The 16,739-nt window shown below is 39.4% G+C and overlaps 1 protein-coding gene across 1 annotated transcript in view; it reads left to right on the forward strand.

Moving 5' to 3' along the window:
• Positions 1 to 16,739, forward strand: part of LOC126095145 (exosome complex component RRP45-like) — a 63,447-nt gene that overhangs the window by 12,546 nt on the left and 34,162 nt on the right. Inside the window, exon 6 of the mRNA XM_049909865.1 lies at positions 15,368 to 15,543. Coding sequence (XP_049765822.1) covers positions 15,368 to 15,543 — 176 coding nt within the window. The remainder of the gene's footprint in view (positions 1 to 15,367; positions 15,544 to 16,739) is intronic.

Genomic DNA, 16,739 nt, shown 5'->3' on the forward strand with positions numbered 1-16,739 from the left:
CTCCTCCCCCCCCCCCCCCCCCCCCCCCCTTCTTCACTGAGTGTGTGGATCTCTGGGTGTTGAGTTCTTGTGCTGCTTTTCTATCTATCAGGACTCAGCAGCTAGAGCCCCCCCCCCCCCCCCCCTCTTTCCCCCTGCGCAACACCACTGGCTGCATCTCTTCTGGAGGCATGTGATTGGCCCACCTGTTGTACTCTCAGGAGTGAAGTCTGCAGTCTAGCATCTGCAAAGGAATAAGTTGGATATGAACCTGTCACTTCTCCTGAAGACGCCAGATAGGAAACTCTTTGAAATGTTGTGACAAAACATCAACACAGCTTGGCTGATAATCAAAGAAGATTTCATCAATGCAATTTGCTCATAAAACCTGCTTTTCCATATAATGGTCTCTTGTTTTCTATCTCACTTTGCTCTCATGCCAAGACTTTTTCTTTCTTTTACCATGTTAGTGGAAGGCGCCATTTTGGATTCCGTGAAATTGCTGCCCCTGATAACTTAAAAGGGTGGCCGGTGTGGTTGAGTGGTTCTAGGCACTTCAGTCTGGAACTGCATAACTGCTACGGTCGCAGGTTCGAATCCTGCTTCAAGCATGGATGTCTGTGATGTCCGTAGATTAGTTAGGCTTAAGTAGTTCTAAGTTCTAGGGGACTGATGACCTTAGATGTTAAGTCCCATAGTGCTCAGAGACATTTGAACCACTTTGATAACTTAAAAATATGGTCTGTTTTTCATTTACATCCAACACACAATCAGAATTGCAGAAACTTTCAATTTCTGTCTTTCACCTTTTTTGGAAAGTTAGTCCTGTACTATGTCTTTGATGAAGTCTGATTTCTGTAGGTCCATTTTCCTTAACATTGTACCAAACTTCTGATAAATACATGAAGCCTGTTTTAGACCATAAACTTCTTTCCTTGGTTTGGAATCCTTCATTTCCTCCCTGTATGTTGTGTAACATATGAATTGGTGAGCCTAAACTTCTTCTCGGAAATCACCCTGAAGGAACATGCATTGAACATCCATGTGTTCAGTGTAAAGATCAAGTTCAGCTGCTAAAGCCAACTGGTTACAAAGTGAAGAATGATGAGCAACAAATGAGAATGATTCAGCGAAGTCCACATTTGTATGAGGGAATAACTTTTTGCAACAAAACAATCCTTATAATATTCAGTATTGCCATTTTCCATTTCTTGCTCTTCGAATACCTCTTTTGAATAAATTGTTTGTTTGAGTGGTGCTAAATCATCAGTGTCCAAATTTCTTTGCTAAGTAACAACTTATATTCATTAATTAAGGCATCTTTCCATTTTCGCCAATCATCATGACAACTTTTTTTTTTTTTTTTTTTTTTTTTTTTTTTTTTTTTTTTTTTTTTTTTTTTTTATATATGAATTTGGCTCTCAAACTATACCAGAACATCCCAGATCATCATAAAAATATTTGGGTTTCAGTTTTCATTGATGTGATGATTATCTAATATCTGGCTGCACCACATCAGTATCTGATTTTTGATCAGTGTCCTGCTCAGTGCTAATGTTCACTGTCTGTTCAGTGTTACTTTATGCCAATTCAAGGTGAACTACTTCTTGATTAATATCAGTGAAATTCGCAAACTTGGCTCTGAAGTCTGTTTGAATGACTTGAATATCAGATATTATTGGCAATGCACTAGTGTTGTACCACTGTTTGCTACAGCATGTTGAAAGTCAGTTATTTTCACATTAAACTTTTTCTCTTCCTATGTCTTCAGGGCAAAGACTCAGTGTTTCCTCAAAAGTGTTGATAAAGTGCGGCAAAGATGCTGTAGTTGGCCACCTCCTGTTACAAAATGGGTGATTGTAGAGATGACGATATTGCCACACATCACAGTGTAGGACATAATCAAGTCAAACATTTTTTAGCCCATGCTGGATCTAAAACCTTAAATGTAAAAAAAAGAAAAACAAAGACAGCAACTGAGATGCACTTTGAAGCAGAACATCCTTAACAATTACTGATTCTTTGTGTTGACTTATCATCCCTCAAAGTTTGTTGATGGTATTCTGAAACACCCTGTGTTTGAAAATAAGTAATGCAGTAATCAGGGGCACTCATGTTACAATTTCATTGAAATAAGAAATGTCAATAACAAAAAGAAGGAAATAGTTTAGTATTGTTTCAACTTGGCTGTATACCATCTCCCACCATTGGAATAAAATGACCATTAATATTTCATTCGAGGATTTGTGTATTGATATGTATTTACATCTGTACTTTGCAACTCACCCTATGGTGTGTGTGGTGGAGGGGATTTTGTGTACCTCTGTCGTTTTACCCTTCCCTCTTCACAATGGTTTGCTGGGAGAATGATTGATAGTAGCCCTCCATATGAGTTTGAATCTCTCTAATTTTATCTTTGTAGACCCTTGTTGGAGTGTACACCCTTGGAGTTTTAACAACAAACCACACCATAATGCAGAATGCCCCACTTACCGTATCTGGCACTGGAATTGGGTTGGCATCTCTGGGGCTCTTTTGCACTTGTGATGAAGCATGCTGCTCTTGTTTGGGTAAGCTACCTTTTTTGTGGGTGGATTACCCTTCCTGAGGACTCTCCCTATGAGTATCAGTCTGCCAGCTGCCATTCTCACAGTTAGCCTTATGTGGTGGCTCCACTTTAAATTGCCCCACGCATATACTCCTATATATTTAATGGATGCAATTGCTTCTAGCAATTGTTCAGCATTTGTGTAATCATAAAATGGCAAGTCTTTCGCCTATTCATGTGCAGTACATTGTGTTTCTTTGTTTTGAAGGTTAACTACCAATCCCAGCTCCACTTCTCTCCAGAACTTCCAGCATTTCGGTACAATTTTCTAGCATTGAGACTTCTCTGTATACTACAGCATCATCTGTGAAAAGCCTTACAGAGTTTCTAGTTTTATCCACTAGTTCATTTATATATATTTGGAACAGTAATGGTCCTATAACTCTCTTGTAGTATAGAATTACGTTAACCCCTGAAGATTTCTCTCTATTAAGAATGACCTGCTGTGTACAGTTTGCTAGGAATTTTTCAGTCCAAACACAAAGCTGGTCTCATATATTGTACACTCCTTTATTAGGTGACAGTGCTAAACTTGTATAGCATGCCTTCAGGGCCTCATGGACAAATGAAACAAGCAGGGTTTCACACAGTCTTTGTTGCAGAATCGACATTGAGTCCTACAGAGATTTTTGGTATCCAGTAAGATCATAATATGTGAACATAAAGACATTCAAGAACTCTAAGTGTGTGTGTGTGTGTGTGTGTGTGTGTGTGTGTGTGTGTGTGACAGACAGACATACAGACAGACAGACAGGTACTATAAAAAAATTAACGTCTTTCACATTCTTGATATATTGTGATCCCTGTCAGCCATCCGGATTTAAGTTTTCTGTGATTCCCCTTAATTGCTTAAGGCAAATGCTGGGATTGTTCCTTTGGAAAGTGCACAGCCGATTTTCTTCCACATTCTTTCCTAATCTGAGCTTGTGCTCCTTCTCTAATGATCCTTATCTAATGAATTAAGTACATTCTCGCTGTAAGTTTAAATAGCTGTCTCTATATCAGAACCCTTAAGAAACCCAAACTGTGACTTGGACAATATTTTAGTTGCAGTCAGATGCTTAAGGAGACACTCGAACACAGCCTTTTCAGATATTTTTGAGAAAGACAGCAAAAGTGAAATTCATTGATGGTTTGATGGTGTCTCTTTATCCCCCTTCTTGTAAAGAGGCTTAACTTCAGCATATTTTAGCCAGTCTGGAAATGTTCTGCCAATAAGAGATTGATAACACAACTTAAGATAGAACTCAACTCACATGAGCACTTTGATTTACTTCGTTGACATGACTGTACCCACTAGAATACTTCGATTTTAAGGATTTTATTATGGATGCTACTTCTTTGAGAGACGTTGAGTGTCACTTCCATTTTTAAATACTGGTCTCAGATACTCCATTGCACTGTTCACCGTACCTGATAACCCCAATCTGTCAGTAACAGAAGTGAAATACGTACTTGTTTAGGAGGTTTGCAACATGACATGCATTTGTTACCAAAGTCTCATTTATTTTTTGAGCTATCTGGTCCTCTTCCTTTATGGCCCCAGCTGTCTCTGTTCACTATATCCCATACAGTTTTTATTTTGTTGCCTGATGCAAGAGCACTTGCCCGCGAAAGGCAAAGGTCCTGAGTTCGAGTCTCGGTCCGACACACAGTTTTAATCTACCAGGAAGTTTCACATCAGTGCACACTCTGCTGCAGAGTGAAAATCTCATTCCATTTACATATCCTAGTTGGAAAGTTCACAGTAGGAACGAAATTGAATGATGGTGTTACTGATTGCAATAATTAATCACTGACAGATTTTCAATAAACCCTATGGCTTTTGAATTCTCAAAATCTTCAGTTTGTGTAAAAAGAAGAAAGAAACATATAGTTGATTCAGTATCTTGTGGGTAACTATGTTACCGCATTGGCTCTAGAGTAAAACACTTGCTTCCTTGTATACAGTTTGTGATTGAAAACTTTCAGCATCATAAATAGTTTCAGAAATATTTTAGGCTATGTGACTAATGTAATATAAAATTAGTATTGTTCTGATCAGAACCTGTGGTAACTATAAATGTAGTGGACTGACCCGACAGCCAATCCACTATGACTTGTAGCCGAATAGCACGCGTTTAAGCTCACGCAGGCTGGCGTGAGGTCTGGAACAGGTCAGAGAAATAAGACTACCGTATTTACTCGAATCTAAGCCGCACTTTTTTTCCGGTTTTCGTAATCCAAAAAACCGCCTGCGGCTTAGAATCGAGTGCAAAGCAAGCAGAAGTTATGAAAAATGTCGGTACATGCCGCCACAACTAACTTCTGCCGCCGAATATATGTAGCGCTACGCAGGCATGTTTTGTAGGCACAAGGATAAATACTGGCGCCAAAATCTCAGCGTCAGTAAATAAATTTAAAAAAAAAGTGGAAGACGAGCTTTTTTTTCTCCGCCGCGAGTTTCGACCACTGCATTTTCATACATTATCCAACGAAGTAAATACAAATTCCGTATTGTTCATCTTCGAATGTAGCACAATTTCAGTGTACTACGAAAATCTGACTGGCAAGACTGTTTGGGATGTTTGTCAATATGGCCAACTCTACGTTCTGAATTTTTTCCTATCTGTGAGAAGAGATGGTTGCTAATAGGAACCTGATGAAATTTGAATCATATACAGTATTCTCTTCACCGTAAGAATTATACGAATATAAACATTTTGCCATGTATTCTTTCGTGTTTGCTGCTATCTCATTTAAATCCTGTCTGCCTAATAAACTACGAAACTAGAGTGAGACAACAGCAAACGTGGAAGAATATACGTATCGTGTCATGTTTATATTCGTATTATTCTTATGCCTAATAGTGATACAGTCAGAAATGAAGCACGGCAAGTGACTAGATTTTTAAATCTAAAATGACTAATTTCTGTGCAGAATTTGATGTAATAAAGAAGCGACCGCAAAGATTTTCAGACGGAGAAAAATTTTCGCCTAACTTTCGTTCAGAACATGTTCTATCATACGCAGTCTATTATTTGATTCTTGTTGATCATTATCAAAGAAAGCAGCAGTGTAAGTAACAACAAATTGCGGTCTCTTGCCATTGTTTCGCTAATGAGACGATTCCTCCTTTTTTTTTTTTTTTTTAATTGTACGCGGCGGTAGCGCGTACAAAAGCAAGCCATGCCGCGTGCCGCGACAGGCCGTAAACACGCACTATCAGAATGCGACAAACAATGCATGACACAGTGCAGTAATGCATTTTCAGCTTAAGAGTGACGCAAACACCTATAACAAAGAAAACGGCATTTTTCAGATCAAAGCAAAATAAGCAGTCGATTCAAACCAGACGAAGCATGTGAAAAAGGAAGGGCACCCGTATAAATACGGACGGAGCTCCTGACGCATAGCAATGGCTACGTGGTAAAGCTTAACTGCTAAGCTTAGACTCGAACCAAACTACTGTAGCTGTATCGTCATTCATTCGACCTAAATTGAGTCTCATATTACAATGGACAAACTTTGCTTCGATTTGGAGGTGCGGCCTAAAACTTTCCTCTCCCCTTGAATTTCGAGTCTCAAATTTCAGGTGCGGCTTAGATTCGGGAATTTTTTTTCCCTTTATTTCGAGTCTCATTTTTCAGGTGCGGCTTAGATTCGAGTGCGGCTTAGATTCGAGTAAATACGGTAGCCAAACAAGAGTAACTGGTAGAATACTTAACTTTAATCCACAATTGGTGAACATCGCTCTTGTTGATACATTATATAATCTCAATATAAACTGGTCATGGCGCCTTGCTAGGTCGTATCAAATGACGTAGCTGAAGGCTATGCTAACTATCGTCTCGGCAAATGAGAGCGTATTTGTCAGTGTAGCTTCGCTAGCAAGTCGGCTGTACAACTGGGGCGAGTGCTAGGACGTCTCTCTAGACCTGCCGTATGGCGGCGCTCGGTCTGCAATCACTGACAGTGGCGACACGCGGGTCCGACGTATACTAGCGGACCGCGGCCGATTTAAAGGCTACCACCTAGCAAGTGTGGTGTCTGGCGGTGACACCACAATAAAGAGATGCATTGGCTATCAAGGTAATCACATTACTCGTAAAACTGTGCATATGGATGTATCACTGTTGCATTGTTCTCCAGAATGTCTTCGTAATGGTAATCCCCTCCCATCTACCATTATCCTTTGACACAAAACATACTAGGTGACAGAGTAATCAGGACTTTGGACTACATATGTTTAGGACTGATAGGTTTCAAATCGATATCTAGCAGTCCAGAAGTAGATTTGGAAAAAATGATGTACTGTCCTGAGATTAAATGTTTGACTTAAATTTTTTTTCTTTTTTTATATTTTTCACTACAGATACACATAAGCATTTCACAATGCCATAACCAATTTCAAACAGCCAGTGGTCATATTCAGACTTTCAGTAGATACAAAAAAGGAAACAACGATTCATTTTATATTTATAAAATCTAGCCAGGAACTATCTATGTAGGGATAAAAAAGAATAAAATTGTTAATTTTATCCATGATGGATGCTGTTGAACTCCGTGACTGTTCCTTTAACGGGAAATGTTGAAGAAAATCTGCAGTCAGTCACTTTTGAAGGCAGTTTATTTGAAACACAATTAGTTTTGGGCTTATGCTCATCTTGAGGGTAATTTCATCTTTCACTCCAAAGAAGTCATATGAAGCATCACATTTCTATATTCACACTCTTAATTCTATGTAAAATGTTTTACCCACAGCTTATAACATTTTTAGTGGAATTAGTGTACGGATATAGAAATATGGTGTTTCAAATAACTACTTTACAGTCATATATGCATTTGGAAACTTGATCCATATTGTGCTCTGATTTTCTATGAGCAAAGACAAAACTGAATTTAATCACTCGAAGATCAGCATAATCCTTGAACCAGTAGTGTTTTGAATAAACCATATCCAAAAGTGACTGATAGTGGATTTTACTCAGTGAATAAAATCATACCTAAAGACACATGCTGTAAGCAGTTTCTGTTGTTTTAACTACAATACTGAAGGAAATAGCTGGCAGAGGTTGAGGCTATGTAGGCAAAGTGAAGTCCTCTCTTTTTCTGTTGATAAATATCAATATACGTGAAAGGTATATCAGCTCCGACAGATTTTATTGTTATATAATAGAGGGAAACATTCCACGTGGAAAAAATATATCTAAAAAGAAAGATGATGAGACTTACCAAACAAAAGCGCTGGCAGGTCGATAGACACACAAACAAAAACAAACAAACACACAAAATTCAAGCTTTCGCAACAAACGGTTGCTTCATCAGTAAAGAGGGAAGGAGGGGGAAAGACGAAAGGATGTGGGTTTTAAGGGAGAGGGTAAGGAGTCATTCCAATCCCGGGAGCGGAAAGACTTACCTTAGGGGGAAAAAAGGACAGGTATACACTCGCGCACACACACACACATCCATCCGCATATACACAGACACAAGCAGACATTGTCTTGTGTCTGTATATGTGCGGACGGATGTGCGTGTGTGTGTGTGCGCGCGAGCGCACACCCACCTCTTCCCCCCCCCCCCTCCCCCAAGGTAAGTCCCTCCGCCCCCGGGACTGGAACGACTCCCCACCCTCCCCCCCAAAACCCAAATATCCCCAAATGAAATGAGATCCCCATCCTTCATGAAATCCTCCCCAATCCACCTAGAGTGTCTTTCCGCCGTCCACCTAACCTTCGTAATCTCTTAGTTCATCCCTATGAAATCCCCAAACCACCTTCCCTACCCTCTGGCTCCTACCCTTGTAACCGCCCCCGGTGTAAAACCTGCCCCCATGCACCCTCCCACCACCACCTACTCCAGTCCTGTAACCCGGAAGGTGTACACGATCAAAGGCAGAGCCACGTGTGAAAGCACCCACGTGATTTACCAACTGACCTGCCTACACTGTGAAGCCTTCTATGAGGGAATGACCAGCAACAAACTGTCCATTCGCATGAATGGACACAGGCAGACAGTGTTTGTTGGTAATGAGGATCACCCTGTGGCTAAACATGCCTTGGTGCACGGCCAGCACATCTTGGCACAGTGTTACACCGTCCGGGTTATCTGGATACTTCCCACTAACACCAACCTGTCAGAACTCCGGAGATGGGAACTTGCCCTTCAGCATATCCTCTCTTCTCGCTATCCGCCAGGCCTCAATCTCTGCTAATTTCTAATTTCAATTTGCCGCCGCTCATACCTCACCTGTCTTTCAACATCATCTTTGCCTCTGTACTTCCGCCCCGACTGACATCTCTGCCTAAACTCTTTGCCTTTACAAATGTCTGCTTGTGTCTGTGTATGTGCGGATGGATGTGTGTGTGTGTGCGAGTGTATACCTGTCCTTTTTTCCCCCTAGGCTGGGTCTTTCCGCTCCCGGGATTGGAGTGACTCCTTGCCCTCTCCCTCAGAGCCCAAATCCTTTCGTCTTTCCCTCTCCTTCCCTCTTTCCTGGCGGGGCAGCCGTTGGTTGCGAGGGCTAGAATTTTGTGTGTTTGTTTGTTTTTGTTTGTGTGTCTATCGACCTGCCAGCGCTTTTGTTTGGTAGGTCTCATCATCTTTCTTTTTAGATATATTTTTTTCCACGTGGAGTGTTTCCCTCTATATATATATATATATATAAGCATTCCACGTGCGAGGGAATGTATCTGAAAACAAAGATCTGTGACTTGCCAGGCGAAGGCGCTGGCACGTCGATGGACACACAAACATACACACAGGGTTCTGGCTTTCGCGGCCAATGGTTGCCTCGTCGGGGGGGGGGGGGGGGGGGGGGGGGGGATTTGGGTTTTGGGGGGGAGGGTGGGGAGTCGTTCCAGTCCCGGGAGCGGAGGGACTTGCCTTGGGGGGGGGGGGGGGGGTGCGCGCTCGCGCATGCACACACACACACACACACACACACACACACACACACACACACACACATCCGTCCGCACATATATAGACACAAGACAATGTCTGCTTGTGTCTGTGTATATGCGGATGGATATGTGTGTGTGTGCAAGTGTATACCTGTCCTTTTTACCCCCTAAGGTAAGTCTTTCCTCTCCCGGGATTGAAATGACTCCGTACCCTCTCCCTTAAAACCCACATCCTTTTGTCTTTCCCTCTCCTTCCCTCTTTTCTGACGAAGCAACCGTTTGTTGCGAAAGCTTGAATTTTGTGTGTTTGTTTGTTTTTGTTTGTGTGTGTCTTATCGACCTGCCAGCGCTTTTGTTTGGTAAGTCTCATCATCTTTCTTTTTAGATAGGTTTTATTGTTATAGTTATTAGAGTATGCAATGTAATTTTTTAAACCATTCATTCATTTTTAAAGCTGTTTAAACATCACAATACTCTAATGTATGTGCAGTACCTATAAAATGTGGGGATACTGCAACAAGAATTGGACAGAGCACTGAAAGACCTAAGTCGAAATAAAGCACCTGGAGTAGACAACGTTTCCTCAGAATTATTGAGATCTTTGGGAAATGTAGTCATGACAAAACTATTCCATTTGATATGGCAGCTACGCCAGTCAGGTGAAATACCCTCAGGTTTCAAGAAGAATGTAATAATTCTAATGCCAAAGAAGTTAATTGCTGACAGTTGCGAATATCACTGAACTATTTGTTCAACAAGTCACTGTCACAACATATTAACACAGATTATCTAGAGAAGCACGAAAAGACTTCAAGAAGCTGGCTTGGGTGACCAGTTTGGACTCTGGAAAAAATGGAGAAAGAAGCAAGACAATACTGATCATATGAGTTGTTTCAGAAGGTACACTTAGAACAAGTAGATCTACATTTTTAGCATTCGTATATTTAGAGAAAGCTGTAGATTATATTGATAGGAAGGAAGCTTTAAAATTCTGAAGATAGTGCCGATGAAACACAGGAAGGAAAGGCTATCTGCAGCTAGTACTGAAAGCACACTGCAGAAGGTTCCTCTCGGAGTTTGCTGATACAATAGCTCCATACTTAACAATCATATACGACCATTCACTCGATGAAAGATCCATTCCCAAAGGCTGGAAAGTTGCACAGGTCACACTAATATTCAAGAAAGGTGGTAGGAGTAATCCACTAACATTATAGGCCCATATCATTAATGCCAATAAGCAGCAGGAGTTTGGAACATGTGTTGTGTTCGAACAGTTGAATTAGCTTGAAGAGAACAGTCTATTGACACACGGTCAACATGGATTTATAAAACATTGTTCTCGTAACACACAACTAGCTCTTTACTCACACAAAATGTTGAGTGCTATTGACAGGGGGTTTCAAATTGATTCTGTATTTCTAGGTTTCCAGAAGACTTTGGACACTGTACCACACAAGCGGCTTGTAGTGAAGTTGTGTGCGTATGGATTATCGTCTCAGTTATGTTACTGGATTTGTAATTTCCTGTCAGAGAGGTCATAGTTTGTAGTAATTGACAGAAGGTCATCGAGTAAAACAGATGTGATTTCTGGCGTTCCCCAAGGTAGCATTATAGGCCCTCTGCTGTTCCTTATCTACATAAATGATTTAGGAGACAATATGAGCATCCGTCTTAGGTTGTTTGCAGGTGATTCTGTCGTTTATCAACTAGTAAAGTCATCAAAAGATGAAAAAAAAATTGCAAAACAATTTAGAAAAGATATCTTTGGTGCGAAAATTGACAATTGATCCTAAATAATGAAAAGTGTGAGTCATCCACATGAGTGCAAAAAGGAATCCGTTAAACTTCGGTGACATGATAAATCAGTAAAATCTAAAGGCCGTAAATTCAACTAATTACATGGGAATTACAATTACAAACAACTTAAATTGGAAGGAACACATAGAAAATGTTGTGGCAAAGACTAATGAAAGACTGTGTTTTACTGGTAGGATACTTAGAAAATGTAACAGATCTATTATAGAGACTGCCTACAATGTGTACTTGTCCATCCTCTTTTAGACTACTGCTGCGCGGAGTGGGATCCTTATAAGATAGGATTGACGGAGTACATTGAGAAAGATCAAAGAAGGGCAACACATTTTGTAGTATCACGCAATAGGGGAGAGAGTGGCACTGTAATGATAGAGGACGTGGGTGAACATAATTAAAACAAAGTCGTTTGTCATTGCGGCATAATCTTCTCACAAAATTTCAATCACCAGTTTCCTTCTCTGAATGCGAAAATATTTTGTTGATGCCGACCTATGTAGGGAGAAACGATCATCATAATGAAGTAAGATAAATCAGAGATCGCAAGAAAAGATGTGGGAGTTCATTTTTCCAGCGGGCTGTACGAGATTGGAATAATAGAGAATTATTGTAAAGATGGTTCGATGAACCCTCTGCCAAGCACTTTAATGTGATTTGCAGAGTATCCATGTGGATGTAGAGGAAAGAATTGAAGGGTGTGAAAGGGGAGAAGTAATGCAAAAGCAGTAGGACTACTTGTAGCCTATCCCTGATGTTACGCAGTCTGTATATTGAGCAAGCAGCAAAGGAAACAGAGGAAAAATTTGGAGAGGACCTCATATTTCAAGGACCGGGAATAAAATCTTTGAGCTTTACCAAAGACATTGTAATTCTGTCAGAGACTGCAAGAGGATGTGGAAGATTAGTGGAATGGGACAGATATTTGCTAACCAATTTTCTGGGTTGTATGGTAATGCTTCATGAATGTCTTTGTTCCTGACATTTTGTCCAGAGCTGTGTTGGGAATTTTCAGAGACGCTCCTGGTTCCTTTGAATCTTGCCTATTCACATGTTGGACATCAGAGTGCGACAAAAATATTGTGATAAGGAGCCACTGTGAAGTTTACATGTGATCAGCAGAGATAATGCTAGTTAAAGATAAAACTTAACTAACAAACTGTCGTAGACCAAGATAAAACCTATCTATTAATTCTATGTAGCTGCTTTTCATATATTACTAAGTTTCTTGGCTGCTTCTTTTCTGTTAAAACGGTCCAGATGTTTAATATTTTGATGTGTTCTGGATAATAATTGAAGACATGTGTGGAAAAATAGGCTAACTCAAATGTAAAAGCTTAGAAGTAAGTGTTGCCATCTGTTGCTCAGCAACAGATGGCAACACTTAATCTCTAAGCTGTTAGCCTGTTTTTCCACACGTCTTAAATTCATCATTGAAGATAAAATCTTGGATTTGAAAAACTGCACTTGATAGTTGCCTGACCTAAGAGGGTGCTATGCTACAGCTGATTTTTTTTAATTACCCTAGTCAGTAAAGATTCTTTTTTATCTTTGTTGGATGTTTATTCACACTTCTGTTTGTAGTTCCAATGTAGACTTTACTACAGATACATGAAATTTTATATACACCACATGCCAACAGAGGAGGCCTTTAGATATTATTCTTGTCAGCCTAAAAATGGTTTGATGTTTGTATTTCTTTAAGATGTCACCAATCTGATCAGTTACTTTTTAGGTCTTCATACTTCATTTGGTTAAAACTGAACACTTATAGGATCATTTTACTATCTGTCTATATGTCTGACTGTTAAGACACCTTTTTCTCAGGAATGGGTAGAGGTATCAAGTTAATATTTACGTCACGTACAAAGGACTACGGTCCCTTGGTGATGCAGAAAGTTAAGCTTCTAATCAATCCAATCCAAAGATATGGCCACTAACAGCACATATTTCAGTACTTGCAAACTCACTCATCAAAACTTAGATTGTACTTCCCATTGACCCAGAATCATGAAATTTGACAAGAAGCAAGATTTCCCAGTCAGTATAAGGAAAGGAAAAAATTCAAAAATTGTTAATTTTTAACTATAAAAAAGATTTTTTTGCCATTTGTTGTCCATCTGTCTGGCCATCTGTTAAGATCTCTTTTTCTCAGGAATGGGTTTAGACATCAAGTTGACATTTATGTTGGGTACTGATGCCTGTGGACCCTTGGCAGTGTAAATAATTTAAGCTCAATCCAGTCAAAAGATATGGCCATATATGTCTCATATTTTGATACAATCTCATTCATCAAAACCTTAAGATGGATTAGCCATATAACTGTCAGGCCAGTCTAGTGGTAAAGCATATATCTGGAAACAGAGACATTGCCAGATCTAATCTTGGTCTGACTACGTATTTGTATCATCTTCATCATCATCATCATCTATGTACATAATTAAGTTTATATGGAACCTTCAGAACATGAGTCATACTTGCACTTGTCCAGTTTTTTCATAAAAGGGAAAGAACCTGTATTCTTCCCGCATTGTTTTTGATCCTTGTCCTTCAGCCTGCTGCTGTTACTTGGTTGCAGAACTCTATTCACTGCTTTTATGGAATTATCATTTTTATGTTTAATTCATGCTTTAATTCATTGTGTAGGTGCTCTGGTGCACAAATTCTTTTGGCTCTGTGGACGAGACTTTCGATGACACCCCTCTTTTGCAGTGAACAATGGTTGGAGCTCTTATGTAAATATCTGTCTGTATATTTGACCATTTCCGTGGTAAACTTGACCTTTGAACTTAAATTATTTTAGATAATGAAGTAATTGCTATAAAGTTTTTTTACCGTGTGACTAAACTACGAAAAATCCTTCCATGAAACAATACCAATGAGAAAGCCATAATTGAAACTGATAGTATCTTGAAAAAAGGTTGAGAGATGAATATTAACAAAAGTAAAACAAGGGTAACTGAATATAGTAAAATTAAAATCAGATGATAAATCGATTAGGAAGTGACACCCTAAAAGGAGTAGACAAGTTTTGCTATTTTGACAGTAAAGTAATTTAGTATGGCCAAAGTAAAGAGAATATGAAATGCAGATTCTCAAACACTTTACTTGCTAGTAAAGTGTTTCTGAAAAAGAGAAATATTATAACATAACATATAATACAAATTTAAGTGTTAGAAAGCCTTTTCTGAAAATATCTGCCTGCAGTGTAGCATCGAACAGAAGTGAAATGTAGACAGTGAACAGTACAGAGAAGTAGAGAATTGAAGCTTTTGGAATGTGGTAATGCAAAAGAATCCTGATAATTAAATTGGCAAATTGTGTAACTGATGAACAGATACTGATTCGAATTGGGGAGAAAAGTGTGTTTTGACACAACTTGCCTAAAAGAAGGGATTGGTTGCTGTGAGACATCAAGGACTAGCTAATTTGGAAATGGAGGGAAGAGAGAGAGAGAGTGTGTGTGTGTGTGTGTGTGTGTGTGTGTGTGTGTGTGTGAGAGAGAGAGAGAGAGAGAGAGAGAGAGAGAGGGGGGGGGGGGTAAAAATTGTAGGAGGAGACTGTGCTGTGACTGCAGTGATCAGATTCAGGTGGATGTAGGTTGCAATAACTAGGCAATTAGGCATAAACTAAGAGTCTTGCACTCATGCGTGTGTGTGTGTGTGTGTGTGTGTGTGTGTGTGTGTGTGTGTGTGTGTGTGTGTGCCTTTATTTTGCACACTTTTCACAACTTCTTCCAATAATTTGCTTCTTTTAATTAGACTGGGTTCACTTTTTTAGCCTTACCTTCTACTTGCTTGATGCCCTTAGTCATCTCGTTAAGTACATTTTATTCCTGACATGTGTAATCTTTTGTGTTTATTAACTAATATTGTTTTTATGTCTCATCAATTCTACACTGCTTCGATGACAACCTGCCTCTTCTCACAACTTGTATCCATTTCACACTTTCGACAATCGTGTTATTCATTAGCACTAATGAAGATCCTCAATTTGTCAGTGTTTCAAAGTGATTCTTGCTGCTGTTGATCATATGACATCTTTCGTTCATCATCTTTTATTACTTTTACCTTGTTCTTTGCAGGACTGAAGGAGCAGATGTTGGCTTTGTTAAAAGCATAGGAAAAGATAGTCTACTGTCCTTAGTGCGTGAAAATGTACACATCTGTCTTGATGCCACTGAGCTAAGGACATCTGCAGTGAATGCTGTTGACAAACTGAATGACTTTAGAGAAGATATGGATCTGGATTTGAATAATGGTAAGCAGCATGTATCCACCTAAATAGCTTTAAAACAGTCCTTAATGGGTAGTTAGTTGTCTTCAGCAGCAGTGCAAAAAGCATTATCTTGGAAAACTGCCTTGTATTTACGGTGTTTATGTCTGTATTTTTAGTAAATTTTTCAACTGTTTTATTTAGCCAGTAGTTTTTCCAGATATTCCATATGCTGTCATAAGACTTAGACACAATAACACTACATACCCCAAGTAGATTTTTGATGGTTGTCACAGATACACGAGCTAAGTGGGCACTGGCAGTTTATACCAACACGTCATCACAATGAGTAGATTGGTGGTCAGAACTCTTTCACAGATGTAATAGTGTGGATGAGATATCAGGAAGCAAATGAAGTACTTTCCCCAGGAGGTTCATTTTAATATGTCCAACCTTGTAGCTATCATTGTCTAGAGATACACATGTGATACTTTGCTCAGCTCAAATAATCTATTTTGGTCAGTTAATAGCCTGCACATAATGTACAAGGAGACCAAGTATGTCTTTTCCATGCAGTTCACATACACTCATAACAACTGGTTATTCCAGCAGTATTATTTACTCACCCATGTGACAAGTAATGTTCAGGGTTGATTCAGTGTTCCAAAACCACCTCATTTACATATTCTGAACCCAGTCAAACTTATGTGAAGTAAAATAAATGAATTTTTACCCAACAACTTTTTAGAAAGAACACTGTGGCTAAACTAAACTTAAAGAGGTCTTCCATAAACCCTTTATATCGATACATGGTCACAGTGCTGCGATTTCTGATTCCCGAGTTCTTATTCTTATTCTTCTTCTTCTTCTTCTTCTTCTTCTTCTTCTACTTCTCCTTCTCTGCCTTCTCCTCTGCTGTCTTTTTGTAGAGCACTGATGATCATTGTAGAGTCTTCGTATTTATTCTCAGCTTTTTTAAACAATGTGGCAATATCTGAGATGTTGAGTCAGTGCAACTATGAAACTCTTCTCCAATCAAGTCCTTCTTACTTTCAGTGTATACGTGAATGGAGCTTTAGTTTTTGCTTCAAAATCTGTGCCCAAAATATGACACTGTTCTGTATTTGTGGTTGTGACTGCAAGTTTTTGCCGGCATAGTGAAGTAGCTTGCCACTGGTCACATGATCTACTTACTTAGGATGAACCAATACTGCCACATGTCAGTTGCCTGTAGTTTATAT

The sequence above is a fragment of the Schistocerca cancellata genome, chromosome 8 (assembly GCF_023864275.1).
Source record: "Schistocerca cancellata isolate TAMUIC-IGC-003103 chromosome 8, iqSchCanc2.1, whole genome shotgun sequence".
NCBI lineage: Eukaryota > Metazoa > Arthropoda > Insecta > Orthoptera > Acrididae > Schistocerca > Schistocerca cancellata.